At 40.8% G+C, this 24,975-nt stretch overlaps 1 protein-coding gene and 1 non-coding gene across 2 annotated transcripts; both read left to right on the top strand.

Moving 5' to 3' along the window:
* Positions 1 to 1,604: 1,604 nt before the first annotated feature.
* RNF149 (ring finger protein 149) lies at positions 1,605 to 23,951 on the top strand. Its single transcript, XM_040536000.1, has 8 exons — positions 1,605 to 2,131; positions 8,898 to 9,148; positions 11,537 to 11,605; positions 14,425 to 14,507; positions 14,993 to 15,089; positions 17,735 to 17,930; positions 18,296 to 20,337; positions 23,376 to 23,951. Exons 1-7 carry the CDS (start codon positions 1,672 to 1,674, stop codon positions 18,352 to 18,354), a joined length of 1,215 nt encoding a protein of 404 aa, XP_040391934.1. The 5' UTR covers positions 1,605 to 1,671; the 3' UTR covers positions 18,355 to 20,337; positions 23,376 to 23,951.
* Positions 20,607 to 20,720, top strand: LOC121064249. The gene has a single exon (XR_005816447.1). It is a non-coding gene; the product is annotated as a small nucleolar RNA SNORD89 (small nucleolar RNA).
* Positions 23,952 to 24,975: the final 1,024 nt, after the last annotated feature.

Genomic DNA, 24,975 nt, shown 5'->3' with positions numbered 1-24,975 from the left:
TTTTCAATCTGCTTTTTGCCAAACGCTGAATTCTCACTCCTTCCAAATCCTGTCACTTGACAGTTTTCAACACTGTTCAGCCTTTATCTGTCTCTGCTCTGCCACTGACTCCATTTACCCTCTCCCATCTAACATGCTCTTGCTCTTCTATTCCTTATCCTCTTTTCCTTGTTATTTTCTTCATCAACTCCAATTTTGCTGTTTGGATTCCTTCTCCCCAGTCTCTTTGCTCCATGGATGTGTCTTGGCTGTCATCTTGACTTTGCTACTTTGATCTTCTCACAATGCTCAGCGCCTTTGGAGAGAGCCCTAGGACTTCACTGCCAAGTATGTGGGGAGAATGCTCGAGTTACTTGAAAGAATACTTTAAGTCTGAAGATTTTTTTTACCGGATTTATTTTAACATCGACTCTACAACAGAACTTGGAGCATCATGGCCTTGATGCTGACAGAGTAGAGCAGTCCTGCTGGTACGACGGGCTTCCTGAGCTCAAGGCTTTTGTCCGAGGACACCTTCCACACAAAGTATGCCAGGCGCTACCAGACCCTGGCTGCACAAGCTATAATCATGATTAGGAAGAAAAGGATGTTACGCAAGTTTGACAGTGTTGTTTGACAAGACATGCAACAATATGCGATCAGACAACTGTTGACTTTTCAAGGAAAAACACGTGTGTGAGACCACACAAAAAAGACTGGTGGCTGGTGAAAACATGATTCATATGCAGACGCCTTGTGTGAGGAAACAGGTAAGCCCTTAAGGTTTGTTAATTTAAGAGGTACAGATCAAAAATTTCTACTTAATGGAAAACAAATCCATAAAATGATCATCTTTAGTCAGTACTCTTCTGTTACAGTATGTGTACCTCCATTTTTTTTTAACAAAGTGCTGACCTTCTTGCCACTTTTCTTTGTTCTTAAATGAGCCTCCCTCAGTACAATAGCACAAGCACCGTTCACATTTGAACCTTTAGCATCTAGCATCGGTGACTGTTCCCTTTCTCCTGCTTTGCCGCACATCGTGCTCTATTTCTGGCTGGCCTTTTCCTATACCTTCTCCCCCCTCACCCTTGCTCCCTGCGCTGCAGCCCACCCGTCCCTGGGGAGGACACTCATTTCGCGGAGGACACTCATTTCGCCCTTCAACGTGGGCGAGGAGCGTTCCGAAGGCCGGAGGCGATGACTCAGTAGGTCCACGCGTGTGTCATGGGGCGAGCCGACGGACAGGACTTAAAAATAGCTAACCAGCTAGAGGGTCAACATAAAAACAACGTTGAAAGGGCTCGATTTTGTGTGGGGGCTGGCGTGTGGAGAGCTTATGCTAACCCCACAGAGGGAGCTGCTTGACATGGCTGCGCTTTGCCTCGAACAGACACGACTGCAGCAGCCTGGAGACCTCACCATCAGCCTCGGCGGGAACTGTGGAGCCGCCGCCATTTTCTGAGGTGGCGGGGCGGGCGTGCGGGCGCTTGCGCGGGCGGGCGGCCCGGCCTCCCCCTCGCCATTAGCCGCTGCTGCGCCGCGGCTCCTCCCGGGGCGGGGAGCGGAGCGGGGCGAGGAGGTGGCGGGGCTTTCTCCTCCTCCTCCTCCTCCTCCTCCTCGGCTTCTCCCGTGTTCGCTGTGCCCCGGCGAGTCGCCTCGCCTCGGGGTGGCGGCAGCGGCGGCCGGGCCATGGTGCGTCGCGCCCGGCTGGCGCTGGTGGCGGCGGCGCTGGTGGCGCTGGGGGCGCCGTGCGGGCAGGGGGCGCGGGCGCTGGAGTGGTACACGGCGTGGGTGAGCACGGCCTACGTGGAGCCGCTCAGCAACCGCACGGTGCGGGGCAACACGGAGAGCGGCCGCTACGGGGACAGCTCGCCCAAGGAGAGCGCCCAGGGCTTGGTGGGCATCCCCCGCGGCGCCTCGCCCCGCCACATGGAGGGCTGCGCCGCCGACACCGACTACGACGTGCCCCTGCCGCCCGGCGGCCGGCCGGCCCCCGACGGGGAGCCGCCGGCCTGGATCGCGCTGGTGGCCCGCGGCGGCTGCACCTTCAAGGACAAGATCACCAACGCGGCGCGGAAGCGGGCGGCGGCCGTGGTCATCTACAACGAGGCCCGCTTCGGCAACAGCACCGTCTCCATGTCCCACCTGGGTGAGCGGGGCCGGGGAGAGGAGGAGGAGGAGGAGGAGGCTTTGTCTAGCGCGGGGCCTCGGTGGCGGGGAGGCGATGCCGAGAGCCGCTCCTTCCCTCGCCTTCCCCTCTTCTTTATCTCTCTGCACCCCTAGCTCTGCCCTCCGAGGCCGTGGCAGCGAAACCCCGGCCCCAGGGGCTGGGGGGAAGCCATCCCGCCCAGAGCCCTCCTTTTCCCCCCTGCAGCAGGAGGCAGGCAGGCTGCCTCTCGCACAGGAGCACGCCAGGTCGCCTCAAGATGCCTTCCGCACCTTCAGAGGCAGAGCTGTAGCTGTTTGGAAATAGCTTTTTGGTACAGTCTCCATTCTAACAATCATCTCCCGTGCAGGTCTGTGAGGGGAGGGAGGGAGACAGAAACGTCAGGTAGTTCTGAGGTGCTGGTGGCTGAGGTAGGGAAACTGATGCCTAGAGAAAAAATGTTGACTGGGCTTGTCTGAGCATGCTTATCTGTAGCCTGCAGAAAGGATCCGTGATTCCTGCAGATACACGGGCTCTGATGCTCTGTCGCTGCAGCTTCTGCTCAGGCTGTGCAGCTAAAGCGCGCTGCTGGGTTTAACGAGCGTGTCCATATCAAATGCTTAACCTAATGGGGGGAAACCCCTCAAAACCGTGCTGTAAAAATCTGTTAGCATTTGCAGGCTTCCGAGGAACTGGAAGGTCTTCTCTGAAGGACATAAAGGCAAAGCAGACCATCAGAAACGTTGAAAATGCGTGGTACTGGTGCAGTGAGTTTGCTAATGCCCAGGCCATCTCTTGGTGATGAGGCGGGGAAAGACCAGCAATTTGGCTGAAGTAGAACTATAAGGCACTTCTAAAGAAAATAAATTTGCTTTCTTTAATACAGTGAGCTGAAAATCTCTTGGAGCTGTTGCTTCCATAGCATGTATAATATACTGGATGTGTTGGCTTGGCCCATTTCTTGCTTTCTTAATCCACTGTGAAAGTGGAGGTGGATGCTAGGTAAGATGTACCTTCAGTTTTGGTTCCGTGTGGCAATTAAGATTCTTCATTTTGTAACTTTTCTTACTTTTTCTTTCCTTGTTGCCACTCTATGTTGGTCAATCAGTACAAGTTTTTTTTTTTTTTCCTGCAGGGTGGAATTTTCCCACATTCCACTCCATGCCCCGTCATAGCCTCTCATAGCTATTATTTGCTTTTCTGTGAAATCTCTTCTTCCTTATCATATTTTCTCTTTTTTTTCCTGTCATCTCTGTTCTACAGATGACCTTCTTGTGTTGATGCTTCAGTTCAGACTTGCTGCTATAGTTACATTTATCAGTGGTATGAAGAGAAGTCCTCCCCGACTTCTGCTGCTCCGTTAACATTTTTCTTTGTAAACTGTCAGAATTTTGATGATAAAAGCTCTACCTATGTAAAAAAAAGTGTGTTTTAGTGTAGTGTACGTACAAGCATACATTTGTACTTATTTACACTGACTCCACAAATGCAGGTTGGACCTCAAGATGGTTTGGATTGGGTGGGAATATACCGTGTAAAAATATAAGCACTATCTTTGAGTAACAGATTTTTGCTTTATGGTGGGAACTTTCAAACGTGTAAGTGTTCAAACTAGCTACTAGAATTTTCAGTGCGCTTTGCTGGAAGTAGAGGGAAGAATTGCTGCTAGCGTTTTAAATCTTGGATTGTTTGAAGAAAAAGTCTGTGCAAGGTAAGGGAGCATATGGAATAAAGCGTTTTTACAGGATTTGAGCTTGCCATTTGTCTGAAAGGATTTGTGAACTGGCATAGAAGAAATCCCTGCTTGTGAGAGGAGTGCTCAGAATGAATACTGTAGGAAAACTGCAGTGCTGTAACTGTGGAGTGGAGTTGCAGGCATGAAGCACATCCACTGAGTGGATTTGCAGTTGGTGGTGCTGGAAGCGGTGTGAGGTGGAGCAATCGTTCACGCTGATAGAGGTGCAGCCTGGGTTACATGCAGATGATAAGTAGGTAACTTTCCTGATTTGGTGTTTTTAGGCTTATTCCAGCTTGAGTGTAAAGATTCTTGATTAGGCAAAGAGGTGATTTGCTGTAGCTATTGTCAGAGCATTTGATGAAGGACAAATTCTGCAGTTTAGTTTTTCATTTTGTTGGTACCTTGTGTGCTTCGTGAGTGCAGTGAGTAGGGATTTTAATTCCAGTTTTGGAGCAGTAGAGCCAAGGGTCTGAATATATAACCTTGCAATCCTGTTTCTTTTTCTAGAATCAAGCCCTTCAAATATGACTTTTTACTGATGTCTTGCGTATTTCAGGCCTTTGGTTTCTGTCTGAATTTAAATGTTGGAAGTCTTGTCTCCTTGAGGGAAGTAATGGAACAACTTCACGTGTGCCTGAGGAGGTTTTTTCCAGTGGAAAGTATTTATTTTACCTGAATGACTCAAGCAGTTGCACTTGTTACTGAATCTGAGCAGTATAAACTTAAGTTTCAGTTTCAAAGGAATATGGACACTTTTAACTGTTTATTGTTGGTGCTGCTGGTGTGGGAACTTAATGTGATACAGAGGCTTCAGATTCCTCTCCAACCCACTGCCAGCTAATATTTGTATACAATATTTATTTTCTTTTTGGAAAGGAATTTGAAGTGGCAAGGTGTGGAGTGTTGCGGAGAGCAGAATAATGAGTTAGAGGTGTTGTGCTGGTTGAGAAATTAGGGGGAGGCAGAGGTATATCGCAGTGGAAAGAAGAAGGGGTCTTTCGGTTCTGTATTTTGTTATACTGACGATTCGAAAAGCTCTTGCCAGCTCCCAAGAGGCAGGGTTAGGGTTATCTTGGCATCTGCTTCAACTCGTTGCCACATTTCTTTCAGAGACCCGAGTGCTGCGTGGGATCCTCGAGTGGTGCATAACTTCTGTGTTACTGATGCCTTCTACTGAAGGCTTCTGGTGCTGTTCTGCTAAAAGGGCAGAACTGAAATGAGTGGCTTGCTTAACTTGGACAGTGACTTACGTTGAGCTGCTGTACTGTTCTGAAGAAACAGAAGTGACTTCAAAATGCTGATCTGTTATCCTATATGGAAAAGGACAGGCGCATTGGAAACCCGTGTGGAAAGAAGAAACCTGTGTGGATGTGTGTACCTGTACCGGTTGCTTAACCACTTGACTCTTCTGGTTGCACGTCCTGCTCCTTCAGGCAGGTGGAAACACAACACAAACCCGGGATGTGGGGAGATGACACTGGGTTGGGTGGTTGAGGACCAGCTCGTCATCTGATCGCTATTGTGCTGTTAAGCCTCGGTAGAGATCAGAGGCTTTGTTTTGCAACCAGGAGCCAAAGAGCATGTTCGATGGTAATTGTGGCGATTTAAGTAGGATGCCTAAATAGATCTAAGGGCTGACCTCCAGCGTTTTACCAGGGTGCTCAAACCTTGAGAGCTTTCCGATGTTTCTCCTCAGGACAAAAAATAAAATAAAAAAAAATGTATGGCTGCAGTTGCCTTCTGGATGATTGGAAATGATCTTTAAGGTAGACGTAGGACTGAATAGAAACAAATGTGGCAGTTTAAGATGCCTGAAATCAAGATTTTAATCTGTATGGCACTCTCCACATCAGGAGAGTGATGACTTCATCTGCAGGAGAAGACTGTAACAATATGAGCAGTAAAACTGACCGTGGCGTGCTAGCAAGAAACATACCTTCATCTCCAGAGTTTCAGACTTGTCCTTATTTCCAGCTATCCTTAGGATTTGCCAGCTGTCACTGCTCTACTTGGATGATAACGCTTAAAAAAAGCACACACCAGATTTCAAATCTACCTGATTCCACTGAAGCATCAAGTATATCTTAAAAAAATAAAATTAAATTAAAAAGGGAGGTATTTAGAGTATGAATGCGGCTGCTTACTGTGGGGTTAGAAACTAGTATGTAACAGTAAAGCCACGAAAGCGTGCTCTCAAGGCGTGTATGTGGCACTGCGATTTTTATAGGTGTGATTTATGGTCTCCGAGTTGTGTTGCAGTCGAAGCTGATGGGATGACTCAACAGCATTTGTCTTTGAATAATGCGTTTTCAGAACAGAAGTCTAAAATTAGAGCGAGGAATGAGTTAAAGTCCTTAGTCTTATAGGCTGCTCAGGGCAACTGCTTCTCTGAGGCTGCTTTTGTAACAGTGGATATCAATTTTTTTCTTCCCCTCCTTGTGTCTCATGACCTTCAAGGCCATCGTGTTTAACTGAGTGTGTCTCTGATAGATTGATCACAAGTCTTTAAAACTGTTAAGATGCTTTTAATGGAAATTTGCTTAAAAATGTGTACGTTACTTGTGTTAGATTCTTCAAACTGGAAGGTGTCACAGTATCTAGCAGCTGTCGCACAAAAATACCCTGCCTTCCTATTCAGGTAAATAACCGGCTGGTAGTTGGACGTGCTAGTGACAAAACAGAAGTAGGAATTAATGATTGTTGTGGGTTTTGAAGTAGTTTTGGTGTTAGGAATTGTGGAGCGATCTATGTAGCAGGTTTGAACCAGCTCTAGATTATGGGTTTGGGGAGGAAGTCTGTACTGATCGAAAAATCCAGGCTGCTTCCAGTCTTTTCTTCTCCAAGTCAGAGTGAACCGACTGAAGCCTTTCTCCGAGGCTCCTGGCACTGTGCATAGACTGTCCTCAAGCTCCCATCCTGGTATTTGTAGCTCCTCCAATTGATTAAACATACGTGTAAATCAGGATCTTGGGGGGAAAGCTCTCAGCGATGTGGGATGTGCTTCTGCCTTAATGTCTTTTTTTCTTGGTAATTCGTAGAGGTGCAGCACAAGGACAGAAAGCAAGGAAAGCTTCACCCACCTCTCTACAGGATTCCTTAGCCTCTCTGGTAATGCTTTTGGGCTGGTTTAGGGAGGAGAACAATATTCACTAACCAATTCTTAGTGTGCTTGGACTTGTGGGATCATGTGAATAAGCACGTTGGTGAGTAGGACTAATTAGGAAGCGAGTTGCTTGTGGATTTGTCCTGTTTGCTTCGCTGCTTTGTGCCTCGTACGAAACCCGCTGGACAAGACGACACATGCTGAGAGCTAGGTGAGAGCTGCCGGCGAGCGAATGCGGGATGGCTGAGTGGAGACCTAAGCTGGGCCTTTCTCCACTAGCACCGTTTTCCTCGTGATCCTCAAAACTTTGAGAAACCCAGCCCTGTTTGGAAATCCTGCTCTTGTGCCAGGTCTGAACGCGGCCGGCGGGTGTAATAGCTTTTACAGTAGGTGAGCACAAGTGGGCTGGTTGCGTAAGGTGGAGCTGAAAAAGGCTGCCTGGCATTCAGATCGGAGGATTATTCAGCTCGTAATTGGGACTTGTAGTGTTTCATCCACAGCCAGCCATCTGTACCTTCTGCAGCTCCCGCGAGCTGCCCTTTGTGTGGCAGCAGAGTGGTGTGGCCAGCAGAGCAGTCTCAGCTGGAGGGGTTGTTTGAAATGCTTAAGGCAAATAGCTTCGTGCTGTTGAAGGAAGTACGTGAGTCCAAAATGGTTGTTCTTGGTTTTTTTGTTGTTGTTGTTTTCTAAACCCCACTTGACACAATGCTATAAATTAGGCAACCATGTGTTTTGACATAGCTTCTCAATAGAGAACGTAGCTGGGAAGGGAAAAGGCTTCCTCTTCAGTGGGAGGCTTTGCTGCAAGTAAGATAGTCCTGTGAATCCAAAAAGGTAGCCGTGACGTTACAGCTTTACCTTCTCTGTTAGGAAAACCCCTCTTTCTTCCTTGACTTTCTCCCTGAATCAAGCTTAGTTTCACTTTTTCTCAGAGGTAGGAGTGCAAAGTAAACTAGAAAGCCGTAATTTACCAAGAGCGTATGGCAGTGTCGGTGCACACGAAAGTAAGAGCTATTTGAAAACAAATGGCATAGACCGGTGAAAAGGTGACATTTTAATAAGTATGTTTGCTTGCCATTTATTTTGTAATACTTGTCAGGTGTTTCTGAGACAGTACTGGAGATGCTCCTAGACAAAACTGAATAAGACTCTAGTCGCAAGAGATCTTTGTTTCTGCTTGTTGGTCTTGACAGTATCTTAACTTGTTTGGCTGTGGTACAGTGGTGCTTAAAGTCTTTTCTTGGAGTTAGGTGCTTTTCTCCCCATACGGATTGAGTGCTTTTGAGTTTAAATATAATTAAAAAAAAAAAAGTTCTTTGATTGCATGCTCCCAGAAGAGTCCCAAGATATTTCTTTGCAAGTCCTTGTCTTGAAGTCTCATTAAATTCTGAATATTTAGTATTGAAGCATTAAGTATTTAAATGTTTAATGTAATTGAATATTATCTGATTTTTTTTTTTGTTCACATATCCAGCCTAATTGTGCTGTGCATTCCAATTCAAACTTAATTGAAGGCGTCTCTTTTTGTGGTAGTTTATATACTGTCTCCAGCTGCAGCTAAAATTCTTACGCTAACAAAGACCAGCTGCTCTTGAGTTGCATGTCAGGACTTTAGCAAATTCCAGATGAGCGGTGTATAACTTGCCTGCCTTTTGCATGGCATCTCTGCCCCACCTTGCTGTGTGGAATGAGGAGTATAGGACTTTGATAACAGTAAAAGTGCATCTGCCGAAGTTTCTCTTCCGCTTGAGAGTTTCATAATGTAAGTAAAGGGTTCTTTATTAAACTTAATAATAAGTTCTATGCCTTAAAAAAAATAGGACTTTTTTTCAGTTTTAATCTCTGTTCTTAATTGAAGAGACCCAAATTACTGTCAAGCCAGAATGCCAAAATTCTTACTCTTTCTTTTTTTTTTTCCTCTCCAACAGGAACAGGAAACACAGTGGTGATAATGGTTGGCTATCCAAAAGGAATAGAGATACTGGAGCCAGTACGAAGAGGCATTCCAGTGAAAATGACTATTGTTGTTGGCACACGTCACGTGCAGGAATACATTAGCGGTCAGTCGGTTGTGTTCGTAGCCATCGCCTTCATCACCATGATGATTATATCTCTTGCTTGGCTCATATTTTACTATATACAACGTTTCCTGTATACAGGATCACAATTTGGAAACCAGGTAATTGCAGATGAGGCTCTAAAGCATTTGCAGTTTTTGTGTCAAATCAATTGCCTAACTTTTTTTTTTTTATTGAAGCATTCTTGAAGACCTGTACCTTCTTGCTACTGTATGATCTATGAACACTACTCAATAATAGTTGGTGAGGATAATAAATAATGAGCTAATTGGCATCGCAAGCTTGACTAATTGTAATTATTAGATACCAGTGTGAAGTAATGGGAAATATATTTAGCCAGTCATCATCAAAACCTGAATAAAGCCAGCTTCTTATGTGATTTGTCACCTAAGTTAATTTCTCGTGTCAAAAGGACAGAAGTTATTTTCATTCTTATGTAATTTTCATTCTGAAAGTACAGATTACACTAACCGGAATATTTTTTTAATGGGGAGAGACCATAGTAATGTTTTTCATAAGATGCAAGTAATTAGGGCTAAAATTTTTGTTTCTAAAGCTTTATGAAAACTGCTTGTGATACCTGTAATCTGAACTGCAGCAGACTGGAAGGAGCATGTGTGGCGAGATTCAGCTCTTTTGGACTGTCAGAAGTTCTGAGTGTGGTAGGAGTACTGGAAGGATCAGGAAGAAATATCTGTGGTCCTACTTTCTTTGCCCCTTCCAAATCCATGTTTTTCTCTGAGATAATTTTGGGGGGGAGGGGGATCAAAAAACACAAAACCAAGCATTTTGACTTCAAGAGTCTGAGCTCTGATTATAACTTATAGGACTCTCCTAGGAAAAGAAACGTGCAGTCTACTTGAGGTGTTGATTCCCTTTAGTCTTTTTTTATTAATATTTAAGTCTTAGCATTCGTATTCTGGGAATATTTTCAAGAAAATAAAATTTTTGAGAAGTCTGTATAGAAAAAGAGAGGGCATTAGAACACACAAACTCTTTGGTGAAGAAAGGTATTTCTTCCTGTTACATTGGCTTTGATACAATTCACACTAGGGGGACCTCAAATGCTTTATAGTTTCTGTTATTTAGATTGAATGCAATGTTTCCCAAAATTAATGCCACAAACTCTTAATAGTTTGTCATCTAAATGCTTCTTAATTAAGTAGTCTAGCATTAGAAGGCCGTAGCACTTTCCTTAGTTCTTCTTCTCTTAAAAATACTGTTGAAAGAAAAAAAAAAAAAACACAAAACTTTATGAATATCTTGGCCTAGATGCGTTGTTACAAGTCTTAAAGTGAATTTGTGAAACCAAAATTTACTTTCCTAACACAAATTTTATTTGTTTGGCTTATTGACTTTAGAGTAATTAAAACTTGGGAGTCAATTATGGTATGCTTTAAAACAAGCTACTATGTAGCTGCTAAGTGAAGTTGAAGAAGGGTATCTTATGATTTATTCTAATATTAGTTTAGCAGTAAATCTTTGGAAGAACTCCTTGCTACAGAAGATGAAGCGGGACCATACAGGAAATCCTGAGCTGGTAGAGAAGGTAGACTAGGCTGCTGCTGGTCAGGTTCACTTAGAGGGAATTGTCAGGCTACTTCTTAGCATCACTTGCTAACTTACAGTATTGATTTTCTTATTTTTTATTTTATAAAGGATATAAGTCATTGTAAGTATCGTTAAGGGGGGAAGCTGCCATTAAGTTTTTTTTTGATTCCCATATAGTGTTTCATCAGTGAGGGATCCTGCTGGACAGATCAAACTCTAATTGGGAGCATTTAGTTTCCAGCAGTAGCTATCTCTTTGTCTGGGAATACAGTACTGCTTTATTTTCTTGCTTCCCCTCCAAGCATAATTAGGGCTGTTACTGTATAGAAGTCCAATATGGTGCCTCACGTCTGTTAAGCCTTTCTTGTCGTCTCCTTTGCATAATGTGTCCTTTCAGCGTAAAGCTTTGTATAATGTGTTAGACAGTGTTTAACCGAGAGGAGGTATTAATAGCTACAAGCAGCCTTTTGACCTGGTAGCCAGCTGTAGGCTACTCGGCAGGATTCCACCTTCTCTCGAGCTCGTGTTAAACCTACGTACAGCCTGCTTGCTCATTGCTTTGCTGAACAAGAAGGTCTGGTTATACTGCTGTTGTTTCAGCTCTGAGCGCCTCTAAAGTGTAAATTAGCTTCAGTTTTCCAGTGTGGGAAGGCCCTTGGTGCAGGCACTTACTGTACAGGACTACATGCGTCAGTTCGGCCCGCATAGTTGTGTGCCAGTTGAGCCTATTGTTAGAGCAGTATGCCTATAGATAATGTTTTCTATTGTGCCTCAAGAATGCAAAACTTGCAGTCCTTCAGCATCTGCTGGCTGGAAGTATTTCGTAAACAGATTATCTAGCATTCAGAAGACCTGATAATCCACACGAAAAATATTTAAGCTTTGAAGTGTAACTCTTATAACTAGATTCTGTACTAATACTTCAAATTTTATTCAAGGGACATAGGAAAGAAACCAAGAAAGCAATCAGCCAGCTTCAGCTGCATACGGTGAAACGTGGAGACAAGGTAATGTGGTGGCTTTCATTACTGTTGAATGATTTGAAATCTCTTGTAATGCCTTTATAGAGTTGAAACTGAATTTATTGCAAGATAACCGCAGTGTGGCTCTTACAATTTTAGGTTCATTTTAGTGGCTTTGCCTAGAAGGCTGATTTTAAAATTGAAGAGTCAAAATTTAACCATTTATGAAATGTAAAGCTGTTTTGCAGAATGTTGCAGGAAACTAAAAAGGGCTGATACTGTAAAAATGAGGAAACACTGATCTTATCAGCACTTGAAAACATCAACAGGTGGATTGTGAAATACTTCCTAGGACCTATTGACTGCACAGTTTGTACAGCTGATGTAATGTTTTCTTTTCATTTAAGAGAACATCCATCTTTTTATTGACAAGAAAGCCTTGGTAATCTAAAGCTTTGAAAATGAAATACTTGGTTTAATCTGTTTTTTTAACTTACATTAAGGAGCAGTATAGGCTTGAATGGTTAAAAAATATATATATTTTTTATATTAGGATGAAACTATTTTAACGTTTTAGCGCAACTTTCAGAAAGTTAACTTTTTGAGTATAAGGCCTAAACTCCCAACTATTTGAACAACTATATGAATTAGATAAAAATAACCAAGGTTTTGAAAGGGAAATACTATTTTATTCAGTTTAAGGCATCTGTGAACCTAGATGCTACATTAGTGTCTGACTAGACTTCTGGTACCATGTAGTTGTTTTTTTCCCACACTTATTTGTCTTACTTGATTAACTTTTACTTAAGGACTGACTTGCTTAGGGATGGAAAAATAAGGATTTTCTTTTAAATTGATTAATACAATTAAGGTGAGAGAGGACGTTTAAGAGCTTCAAAAATGTGTTTCAACAGAAGCTATTTGGCTCAAGGGAGTGTATGTACTTCATGTAGTAAACTAGCTTGATTTTAAAACAGGCTTTTTCAGAGCTTGCCTTTTTTTCCTTTTATGCATTCAGCATGCTTAGCATTTTAAAAGTATTTGTTATTTTAATTAAGTTGTAAATTCCATCAAAAAATAACCTATTTCAAAACTGAACAGAAGGATGTACATACATGTGTTTATACAATGGTGAAACTGGAGAGAAAGGAAGATGGAGCTGAACCAAAAGTTGCATAAAGCAGTATCACAGCATAATCAGCATAAGAAGGAATGGATGTAAAAGAGTCATGATGAACTCTGTGGTGAGGACCACAGTGAACCTGTTAATTGCTTTTAAGCTGATGTTCAGTCAGCCTCTAAAAGGATTGTTTTAGGAGACTTTGCATCAGGAATTTCCTTCCCATCAATATACCTGTGAGGAAAAGAAAAATTATAAAAACAAATAAAATTTTAACTAGGTTATTGTACAGCATGCTGGTAGTAACTATGAATGTCGTGTTAGTTAAGCAAAGTAGAACAAAATTAGATTAAAACATCTAAAATAAAGGTTTTCTGCTTGGTAAATCGTGATTTACCATTTGATTTGAATCATCAAACTGTCAGCAAATTTCAGTAACTTACTGATGCAAATGCACCTTCATGAACTTATCAGAAAACTTATCAGAAAAGACAATCCTGTCTCTATATAAAGGAAAAACGTACATTAGTATTTCAGTCACTATGTTTGAAAGAGTGTAACTGTTGTGATACAGTACAGTCTTTCGTTATCACTTCTTTCGGAGTTGAGGTGTTTAACTAAAAATAGGTCAACATTTAAAAATTGTATTTGCTATCACGTAGATGTTTCTGAGAAGCTTATGGGATTATTGTGAGATGCACACATTTGGTTATGTGCTGCATGCTTGGATTTTGTCTCCTGCAGAAGAAAAAAAAAAACACAATAAATGTGTATCTTATTTTAACTTTGCTTATTTTTTAACAAAAAGATTTACTTGGGAATTTGAAGTGTTAAGTATATAAAGTAATAGCATGTAAAGGAGGGAAAAACTTCCCTTGAACTTGAAAGCTTGTTTGCAGTACTTCATTCATTTGAATGTTTGTGGTGATTTTTAACTGCTTGGGTCAGCAGTAGACATGAAATATACTTGTAAGAGATGAAAGGGAAGTTGGTCTGCTGTGTGTTCTTCTAATGCTTGTTTAATGCAACTCAATTAACACTGAATTACTTGTCAGGAGGTACCTATCATACTTCCACTGTAAGTATAAGTGTGGCTTCAAGATGGCAGAAAGACCTGTTAGGGAAGATATATAGCCCTTAAAAAGAAATAAGCTGGGGGGCAAAAATCCTATGATTTGGCTTCTCTGGTGTGAGCTTGGAGAGATGTTCTAAAATCATCTCAGATTGTTACTTCAGTTCTCCTCCTCTAGTTTACAAAGGATATTTACTAGGTTGTGGTAGAAGAAAAAAAAAACATATGGGAAGAGGAGGCTTGTAGTACTTAACCCTAAGAATTTCCTCCTACTTAATCTCTTGCAAGTCTTTGGGACCATCAGTAAAAATAAAATGAAAGCACAGCACACTATTTTATTTTATTTGTGACCTCTTGTAAAGTTTCTTGATTTTAACTGTCCGTTGTTCATTGGGAGCAGAGCAAAATCTTAAAGACAACGTTTGAGGTATAACAAATGGCTTAAGATACCATGTGTAGTTATTTAAATTAGAAAATCTGAATTGGGCTACTTTTTAATATTTGGTATCACTTGATCAAATTGCCTCTTGATTGAATCTTGATTTAAATGAGGGAGACATTTTTATTTGCTAAACCAATTTATACTGTGTTTTGTGAAATTATATATTACTCAAAGCTTCTTCTGTAATTACATGTGACGGTAATTTACACACTTAAATGTGTTATTTTCAGGGTTTAGATGTTGATGTGGAAAACTGCGCTGTGTGCATCGAGAACTATAAGCTGAAAGACACTGTTCGAATTCTGCCATGCAAGTAAGTCACCATAATTATTCTCTTCACTTTGTACTATGTTTTCCCAAAGAAAAACTCGGTGAGCCTTCTGGAAACTCTTCTGAAAGTGATGGCAGAGCTGAAGCCATGCCATTTGTATGGCCTGTTACATGTCAAAGGGCACTAGGAGACAAGACAGTACTTCATATTTATGGGGGAAAAGGAGCAATTGGGAGAAGTGTAAAAATGAAGTAGAGCTTTCTTAATATTGTTTGAATTGTACACTGTCGAAGTGACAGCTCAGTAGTGTCACTGTAATTAGTAGCGTCTTCTATTTTGGATTAGCATGACAGATACAGACGTTTCCAGAACTTATGGTTATGTCTGTCCTGTTAATTTAAGCAGTGCTTAAATGTCAAAGTTACAGAGGAGTTGGGTTACCTATTAAGGTAGCAACTTGTGCATCTCTTAAAAGAGTAATGTTTGATATTTCATTACAAGTTCTAAAGGGTATTTGTTTTCTTTAGGCACATCTTCCATAGAACGTGCATTGACCCTTGGCTTTTGGACCACCGAACTTGTCCAATGTGTAAACTAGATGTTATCAAAGCTTTGGGATACTGGGTATGTTGCACGCTTACCTTTAATCTTCAAGAAAAAAGCACAGTGCAGGAAGCAAGGCTTCGTGTAACTGTTCAGAATGACAACAGTTGTTACTTGGCTAGACTGAAGAAGCTGGGCAAAGAAGTGAGTTTTTGATGAGAACTAGAAAAAGCGAGGCTTTTGGGTAGGAGCTTAGCGTGGAAGAGCTTATGAATCCTCTGTGTACTCTTCTGTGTTTATCATTTTTTTTCTATCAACAGCTGACAATAGTAATGAAGTTAAAGCAAAGGTGAGGCAATTTGCCCAAGCTACAAAAATATAAATTCAGTAGATCTTGTGTATGTAGTTGATATTGCTGAGAACTGTGATTCAAAGGAAATAGTGATTTTTTTCTATAGTTTAAGTGTATTTATGTACGCTTCCACATATGCTAAGTGCTCTATCCCTGTAAGTGGGCCAGTACTGAGAACCTTCCTAAAGACATTCATCAGAAATTGGTTAAATAGAGAAAATGATGTGCTCTCATTTCTTCCTGACAGCACCAGAAAAGAGAGATGAAGACACATGCGGTAGGTTACTTGGTCACTGTTGATAAATAGTCTTGAGTTCCACTAAAGTGCTATAGGCATGAACATACCTCTTCTCTTCTACTGATCTACAGAGGTCTTCAGAAAACAGAGGCATTCCTTGGTTTCAGGGTTTCAGGCTTCCTTTCGTTGGCTAGGTTTGCATTTTGACTAGGTGTTCTCTTACTTCATTAGAGACTTAGAAAGTCTGTGGATGACAGACTTTTTGTTTTGTGAAAAGTGACAATACTCTTGCTACGTAGTATGTATGTAGGCATATATTGTCTGTATATATACATATAAACATGCACCAAATTATGGTGGTTCTGTGTAGTAAAGCTTTATCCAAGAATTGCAGTCTTGTCATGTGAAATAACTTGTTACGTTAATATTGGTATGTTAATGGCTTACTACTAGCTCATTTTCAATTCTTGGTGTTAATATAACTTGTGTTACATGCAGTGAAAGGATATATCCTTCTGTATAGTCTCAAAGCTGAGACACTTTAAAATACTTTTATTCCTTGAATTCGTACTGCTGTAGAGTACTGATACCAGCCCTAACCAAGGGGAGTAATGCCTCCTCTGCTTGTTAGGCAAAAAGAATGTAGGAAGCGAGTTGAGCGGGGTTATCTTAAGTACAGAAGCTAGGTTCTCTTTTCTGATGGAATGGGGGAAATGTCTTGCTTACGTGTCAACCATTCAAGTCATGCTGAAATTAGCAATGTGAGAAGTCATCCAGGTTTTCTAGCTCAGTTTTCAGCCTGATCCAGGTTGCCCAGCCTGATCTGTAAAGTGTTTGTGTGAACATCTTGTTGATGTGGGGACAAGCGTGAAGAGCAAGGCAGTTCTTTCAGGAGTGTGCTGACTGAGTGACGCAATGGCAGACACGAGTGTGCAGCCTTGTTATAGAAGCCTGCTGAACTCTGCAAAGAGTCTGAAAGCTGACCTCGATCTTATGGTAAACAATTTGGCTGCCTCAACTTTTTCAAAGGGCTCAAGGTAGAAGGAAGGTAGGAAGCCCAGTTACCTGCCTTATGTTCTGCAAAAAATAGGCTTCTAGTCACAGACTTCAGTGATCTAGTTACTACTACTTAGGGGAAAAAGAGAACTGTATTTCACAATTTCAGCATGTCTGACTTCCTGACTTAGTAGAGCATTGTTGAATCTTGTATCTTTGCTTATTTAGCTGGTGAAATTTTGGAAACAAAATCATTAGTCCTTTCCCCAGTGCACATACACACCTGGAGGTTAGTATCACATGTGTCTTAACTTGCATTCAAATGTAGTTCTATAGCTAATTTTAAATAAATGTTTTGATGCTTAAGAAAGGATCAGCATGGAATTTCTTAAGGTGGGCCCTTGATAAATGAAGAGGGGGGAAAAGGTTCATCGTGAAGTCCCCAGAAGAGCTATTTCTACTGTAGTGTACTTGCTTATGTTTAACTTATGTTAGTATATTAATGGTAGTTATAAGGTTCAATTTTAGGAACAGAATTGTGCATGTAGGAGTTATGATCCATTCTAAAAATCGGATTATCACAAATAGCTTGTGCTGTACAACAGGTGAAATAAGTTCCTTTGCTCATGCTGCATACGTTTTGTTCCTGCAAAGTGAGAAGCTGATTGTGTTTTTGGGACAGGTTTTAAAATTAGACTGGAGGAAGAAGAGGAGGGAAACTGTTTCTTACGTCAGATGTTTGTTTACCCCAGTAAACAAATCTAAACTTGCCAAACTACTATCATTGAAAAATGGCGGTTTCTAGACGTGTAAAGGATCAATAGGTTTGCTCAGTGAAGACTTGATATGTGCTGAGCATGCTCCTAACGAGACTGCAGCGATGCTGTTCTGAAGTGTTGAAGTACTCCATCTGAAAGGCTGGCTGGGTTGTCTCCTGCCACTCTCAGCTTACTGAGTTTCTTTGGTTTCTGACATTAACATTGGAAGTAGATGATATTAAATATTGTGCCCATGAGATCACCTGTAATAGGCAATACTAGGTGAAAAAAAGGTCGTTTTCTATTAACGTGATGTTATAAAGTGGTAATATGGAGGCATGTGGGTGGGCAGAAGTGTGAGTTAATATATTTAATTTTGAAGGGGGACTCTGAAGACGCACTTGAAGTTCCAATACCTGAATCAATAAGTGGCAGTGTTTCAGTTGGAAGCCTGAGTATCGCTTTACAAGAAGATGACAGAAATGAAGTGAGTGAATTGTCAGCTTCTTCCACCAGTGAATCTGTATTGCAGTGTACCAGTCTAAAAGAGGATGCAGGCGAAACCACAGCATTACTTGGTAAGTAATACTTCAGTTTATCACTTGACAATCCTTGATGCCATTAATTGCATTAGAAGGAGACTTTCTTCAAGTGATGTTAGTAGTCTTAGTGCTGCAGTGCAGACCAGATTGAGTGGTGTTACTGCTGATGTTCAAAAAACACGAGCAGGTAGATTTTGAGAGAATCCCATAAGATGAAGAAAATTGGTCTTAAAAGGAAAAAAGATGTAAATAATGTTTTGGGAGGATTTCTTACCTAGAGATAGAACCTTATATATACATGAATATTTGATTTGTTTCCAGACCTTAGATTATTGCGCTTTATATGTTAAGTTAAAAAGGTGAATCTAGAAACAAATTTTCTTCTAATTCCTGGCTTCTAGATGTGGATGTCAGTAATAACCGACATGGAGAGCATCTATCTAATGGAAATTCCCACTGAACTACTTCACAGAAGATACCTTGAATAGACTGTTGAAGAACTATTATTTTTTATTTAAGTAGTATGAACTCTTGTCTGGTTAATGGAAAAATAACAATGTAAATTATTTTACCTTTCAAACTTTTCTAGCTGGTGTTCCAAAAGGGCTAATAACTAAGAATTTTGTACACAAGAGGATTTTATAAAACTTCCTCTGGATGTCTCATCCTATAAAAAGATGCAATAACCCTTTTTCTGTAAGCATTATTACAATGTCGTTGTGTTCCAGAGGGCTGTAACAAAGTTGAAGACTAGGCAGTGAAACAATGTAGAATGTCTAATGGATAAATATTTTGGAAGCACTATTTGTGATCCGTATGTACATATATGGAGAACACTTACAAGGCTACAACTATTAAAATGTTCTGAAAGTTCTGTTGTAATTGGAGATGGACATACTTAAAAGACACAATCTAACTTTTGAAGGAATCAAATAACTTCATGGATATGTTACATATCCTTTTTGGTGATGGAAAAAATTACCAGTTGCAACTTTCCTTACATGTAACAAATACTAATTTGATCTTGTAATGTGTTCCACTCAGAGTGGATGCTGAGAAAAAAGGAGACTTTCTCCACCTTGCTAGCTTTTGATACTGAATTCGGCAGTAATAGGTTATGCAAGGTGGTCTTCACGTGCTGAGCATGTAGACTTGTTTCGGTATATGCACACTGGTTACCTCTTTCAGTCTTAAACTCAGTAGAACAGAGGTGAAGGGCTAACTATGGCTAAAATATTTATTAGTCTATTTATAAAATTTTACTTAATTCCTTCTTATTCCTGCACCCATCCCGTCCCACTTTATGTAAAAAATTGGAACTGTTTCTTAGAGTATACAAAGTTGGAATTTTTTTTCTTTGCATAGAGACGCTAGAAATCTTCTCTAGGAGACTCCGTGGTAGGAGTTTCCACTGGGTTCGTCACTAGCTTTTATTCCTTTCTTTTAGATTAGCAGTATTGTGCCTTATAGTAAAACACCTATGAAACCTGAAGCATCTGAGAGTGAATATAAACCCTGGCATCTCCCATTATGACCTCTTATTCAAATATTTATATACTGTAAGTGGTATAAGGAATTGCTAAACTGTTTTGTAAAGAAATATGTATATTTAAAACACTACTTAACTGTGTTAAACGAATTGTTTAGGATTTTAGCGTTGTCATGTTATAAATGTGCTATGTTCCTCAGTTCTTTTGGTAAAGCTGTTATTACAGGTTGCTTAAAACAAGGTCTTTTACTAGACATTTGTTTTAGAGTGTATTTTGTTTTTAAAATGTATATTTGGAATGTTTTTAAGAAAATATGCAATTCTTTTTCTAACTTATATTGAGCTTCAGTAGAAGCAATAACTTTTTTTTAATTTTAGAACGAATGTTCCAGAAATGAGAGGTTTCAGCTGGGGAAATATAATCTGAACTTCTACTTTGCAGAGCAGACGTTTCATCCTAAATTTCCTTTGAAATATTCTTCCTCATGCCTACTTAAATAAATCTGCCTCTTCCCTGTAGGAGTGTAACTTTTAGGTTTACTGGAAAATTATCAGGTTGTAGTTCTGATGTCACCAGCAGGTGCAAGTTTTTGTGATGCCTTTATCTTACAAGAAGCACACGAGAATGGAATATGACTGACCAACCACCGCCAACACTGAACAAATAAAAGACAACCCACAACTAAAACAATGTAGAGGGACGCTTGTCTCCAAAAGAAGCCTACCAACATTTCCAGAACTGCCTTTTTAACTGTCTCTTCAATATTAAGAACTAAGTCTTCTCCCTCTTCCTTAACACAAAACTGAACATTGATTTTTAGTAAACGTTGAGAGGGTTTAAACTCTAGCTCAAGGAGGAACCAAAACGAGTTATCAAGAGAAGTCTTGTCAATCTGTGGATTGTGTCTTGCTGATACCTGCAGTGCAATATTCATGCTGGAGGGGAGAACTGTGGTAAGTACATCAACTTTTAAGTAATACTTCTGAAACAAAATGTCTTTCTTCAGAACTGAAGCTAAGAGCTGGAAGAAAAGCTAGAGAACCTGCAAACTGACAAGAGTGCCTATAAAATCTAAAGTGTTAACAATTTAGAAAAATGGCCGAGTGTGAAGACTGCTAGAACATGTCTTTTGCTGCCTCTATACCTGTTACATTTAAGCTTTCACAAGAACAGTTTGCACATAATTTGTGATGTATTTAGATCTTGTAAGGCCAGCTGCGCTGCTGAGGAATGATGACAATAAAAGGCCGAATTGCAGTGCCTCCAACAAGCAGTTTGCTCTCCTTGGAAGCACGATGACAAAATCTTCCGAAGCGAACATTAGTCTGACCTCAGTCAGAAAGCTTATTATGTGCATTAGCAAAAAAAGTGGCAGTGTAAAGATACAGAACAGGAAAGAGGCCATCTGTGGAGCTTGAAGCAATAGCAAGAGGCTTAGAAACATGACGTGTATCACCTACTGTTAGAACTCACCTAAGGAACGTTTAGAGTACGTGGGTGTAGGCAGCTCTAGGTAGGTACAGGTTTTTGCTGATCTGGACTGACTTTGTTGGATCAAACCTGTGTTTCTAGTTCCTAGCACTGTAACTACCAACAGCTCATATGAAGAGCAGAACTGAGTCTTCCTCACCATTTGGAGGATCTGTAATGTGCCTTTCTGCTTGGGTTATTTCCTGCCTAATGTGGGAGCTGATGCTGTATGCTCTGCGGGTTCTCTTCCTAGCTGCATGTTTTTCATAAAACATGCAGGAGCCTCTCTCTGAGATATGTTGTCAGATTTTGCTGAAGTCGCCCAGAGGGCTTCTTACAGCAAGCATATATATAAAATAAAAAAAACCAAAAGCCCAGTGCCAGCATAAAGTAGAGAGCCCCCCAGTGGCAGTGTTGAATAAATAAATTGGAGCAAATCCCCAGCTGAATTGAGGGATGTTATTGCAGAATGATGAGTTTCATTAGTAGGCATCATTAATTACGATGTTACTGTTGGGGAGAAAATTTGCGAGGTGCAGAAGATGTAAAAAGGAGCTGTAAACATCTCAGAATGGACTGGTGTTTAAAGTGAGACTAAAGCCCCCCTCTTTGGTCAAAGATCTCAGCTTATTAATAGTCAAGTTGGAGAATAAATAACTTTTTTAACTAGCTTCAGTTTTCAGACCTGTTAGCAAGCAAAACTGAACATTTCAGATCTAAATGCATGTTAACAATGACTTTCATTAGCAGTGGTACCAGTTTAACTAGACAATTGAATTTTTTTCACTAATTACCCCCTAATAAAAGACCAGATTTTTTTTTTTACCCTAAGCGGAAATGGGCTTGAAGCAATGCGTAGTTGAGATTCTCTACCGTATTAGGAAAAACTGATTAGACAGCAGTAACTCCTTCCCCAGGCCCCCCACCCACCAAGTGTATGAATATCATCCGGTTGGTTGCCTGTTGCCAGTAATCGGTGCTATGTTCTTAAGAGGAGGTATGTCAGAGGAGTTGTAGGATGGTTTAATTACAGCGAGAATGTGTTTAACTCTTACTAAGCTAATGAACTGGGCACTGGTATAATAAAAGCCCAATTTTGGTGGGAATATACTTGGGTAATTTCTAATCTGTGCCAGGATGTAATTGGGCTCAGGGAAACACTGTTACACCTATTTTTTTTAACCACGCCAAGTTTTTTTTTTAACCACTTCTTGATTTAGGAGTGGTCATCATGGTTTTCCTTCCAGCACGCTAAGCTTTCTCTAAGACAAGTCTGTAGCAGTTGTGCAGAGAGGAGCCCAGCAAGCAGATGGTGGTGATCATTGTCCTGCTTCTTATGCCCTGTGGTACAAAGAATGGTCGAGACAGGCAGAACTGTGCTCACAGGTTTTGATGAGCTCCATCAGAAGTGAAAGTGCTGGGTTTACATTATGGTGGCAACAAATAGGCCAGTGGGTTGGGCTGGTTATTTAGCTCCCCCCAAAAGCAAAATTCTCATGGCTAGGCAAGAACAGACATGCAGCTACCGTTAGCAATACCAGTTGTCACTTGGAAGTGTACACCAGTAGGTTAAGAAGGGCAGTGTGAATTGGCAGAATATTTTTTTCAGTTGTTGCCAAGGCTGCAAATACATAATAAACGCGTGGGTTTGGTGCACATCAGCATTCCAGCGTTCAGTAAAACGTGGAACTCCTGCTCAAAAGAGCCTTAAGGGCTCTGTGTCACTGCAGTAGTGATACTGTTGTGGAAACTGTGCGGGTATTTGGTCTTGGTCTGTTTTTTTGTTTTGAGTGGAGAGGTTGCATGTGTAGTTTCCAGTGGCTGGATTTCACTGGTTGGAGTTTCCATCATTTCGTTAGTCTGAAGCTCAAGTCCAAAGCACTCAATACTGAATGCAGTGTTTCTGTACTGAGACTGTTAAGGAAGTACTGGCTGCACTGTTCTGTAAGGAGAGGTGATACAGAGTTTAGTAGAGGAGTCAGCTGGCAATATTTTGTCAGGTTAACCTGGAGGGAATGGAGTTCTTGGTGTGGGCAGCTTGACAAGAGACTGTTCTCTTCCAGCAGCCTGAGTGAGACTTCACAAGATGGCTCAAACCAATTTAATAGCTTGCTGTTCCGTGAGAGAGTGGTCCTTTCCAGTTTTCCACGCCACCTATCAATTACTTACTTTGTTCTGGCTCTCACATTCAAATTAAGAGTATGTGATGAACTCAGCTTAAATGGCAGAAAACTAAGTTCGTGAAAGTTGAATATTGTCAAGGTAGGAAGCTGTGTATCCTTACTGTGCGATTGGATGAGCCTTAGAGCTGGGCTCAGGGAACGAGGAGTTGGGGTGGAGAAGGAAGGAAGAGCAAGACTGGGAGATGCAGTTTTATAATAGAGCTGTGCTGAACTAAAATTGCTGAAATGAAAGACGGCAGCAGCAACTTTCTCTTTTTATAACCAGAATTGGTGAAAAATAGTAATATATTTTCTGTCCTTGAGGCTGATCTTTACTAGGTGTTCTTTTTCTCTCGCAGGTGGTATGTGAAGATTAAACATGCGCAAATCAAGCTGGAGGCTTTTGTTCTTGTTCAGTATGGGTCCTGATCTCTCTCCTCAGATATCCTGCTGTATTGCAAAACTTGGTTTGAGAAAGTTTAAAAGTAGAATGTCTCTATAATTGCATGTGTTTGTGTGAAGAATGCATTGCCTGGAAACTGTCCATTATGCTTCCATTGGACCTGAAGCTAGTTTTCACCACCTGAAACATGGTAATGATACTGTATTTTTAAACAAGCATATCCTTCTGAATTGACAACAGCGAAGTAATGAGTTTCCATCGTTTCATTAGTCTGAGGCTTAAGTCCAAACTTTGTATTCACTTCTGCTTAAACCTAACTGCAAATAACCTCTTGAACTTGCTGGTCTCTGTTGACAACTATTCACCATCAACTCTTACAGTAACCTCGTACTAACTCGGTTGCATTGATTGCATCAAGCACTGAACTACTCTTCCCATTGTGTATGTACAAGTGTAAGAATGTCAAGTTATGCATTGTTGATGTAACTTAATGGCTAAAAGCTCAATTTCCATAATAAATTATACAGACCTTTCAAAAAGCAACACTTTGCAGAAAACACTTTGTAGAAGCTGGAGGGTTTTCTTTATGAGGGTTTTCTTTGTTACACTTGTGTAAACAGAGCTGGGACACTCAAAAACAAGCACAAAACGAGCTTAACTTTGTGCTGGGTAGCTAGGGGGGCGTTGTCTGCAGTAGTTCACATCCTTTCTGGGTGTTGTGGTGTTCTCTGTGTAACCCCTATGGAGCTGTGGTGGGTTGAGCTGTGCTGAGAAGCTAAGGGCTGTGGGGCCGACGTTCAATGTGTAAGGCTTTTATTTCTGCTCCTTCTTCATTACTTCATTTAAAGCTCAAGAAGGGAGTTCCAAACAAAAGATTAAAAGTTGCATGATTTTTTTTAAACCACTTTTTGAAGAGGGATACTAACAGGGAAAAGATGCATATGGGATAGTTTTGTTGTATGTCAACGTTAGTTGACATGAAGCAGGCAAGGTACAATTTCAAAGTGTAAGCTGTGATACCTGTTACTGCTAACAGTGACATGGCACATGAATAGATTTTAGAAGGAATTTCAAGAGCAGGAATTTCCAGACTTTGAGCAGACCTAAAATAAATGCTACTTTAGTTGACCTAACACATCGTAACTTTGGGAAGCTGTACAAGCCTAATCCTCTAATCCCTGGAGAACACTTCTTACAGGGCATCTTACAAAAAGATCATGCTGCAGAAGATGAGATTGAGGGGATTTTATACAAGTAATTGTTACTTTTTATCCAAGTAATTTATCAGTTTACATTACTTACAAAGATAAAAGAAAATCTTGACCTCGCATTATCAATCTTCTGCCTCATAAAAATTTAAGCAGAAGCTGTAGACTTAAAGCAGCTTTTGTTTATCAAACAGCATTACATTAGAGTGGCTAACTCTTCAAGTTATTTTTAAATTTGAGAGTTTAAATAACAGCAATTAGTTGACTGTTTTAGCCTACCCTTAGTCAAACATTAGCATGGTACTGACTACATGCTTATGACTGAAGAGGCTATTTTAATCATTGGTA

The sequence above is a fragment of the Cygnus olor genome, chromosome 1, assembly GCF_009769625.2.
Source record: "Cygnus olor isolate bCygOlo1 chromosome 1, bCygOlo1.pri.v2, whole genome shotgun sequence".
Lineage (NCBI taxonomy): Eukaryota > Metazoa > Chordata > Aves > Anseriformes > Anatidae > Cygnus > Cygnus olor.
This window is presented reverse-complemented; position numbering and strand designations above follow the sequence as displayed.

Excerpts from the sequence above, each read along its gene's own strand:
- RNF149 (XM_040536000.1), top strand. The coding sequence starts at position 1,672 with ATGGTGCGTCGCGCCCGGCTGGCGCTGGTGGCGGCGGCGCTGGTGGCG. Across the intron at positions 2,132-8,897 it reads CGTCTCCATGTCCCACCTGG|GAACAGGAAACACAGTGGTG; the intron begins GTGAGCGGGGCC and ends CCTCTCCAACAG. Across the intron at positions 11,606-14,424 it reads CGGTGAAACGTGGAGACAAG|GGTTTAGATGTTGATGTGGA; the intron begins GTAATGTGGTGG and ends TGTTATTTTCAG.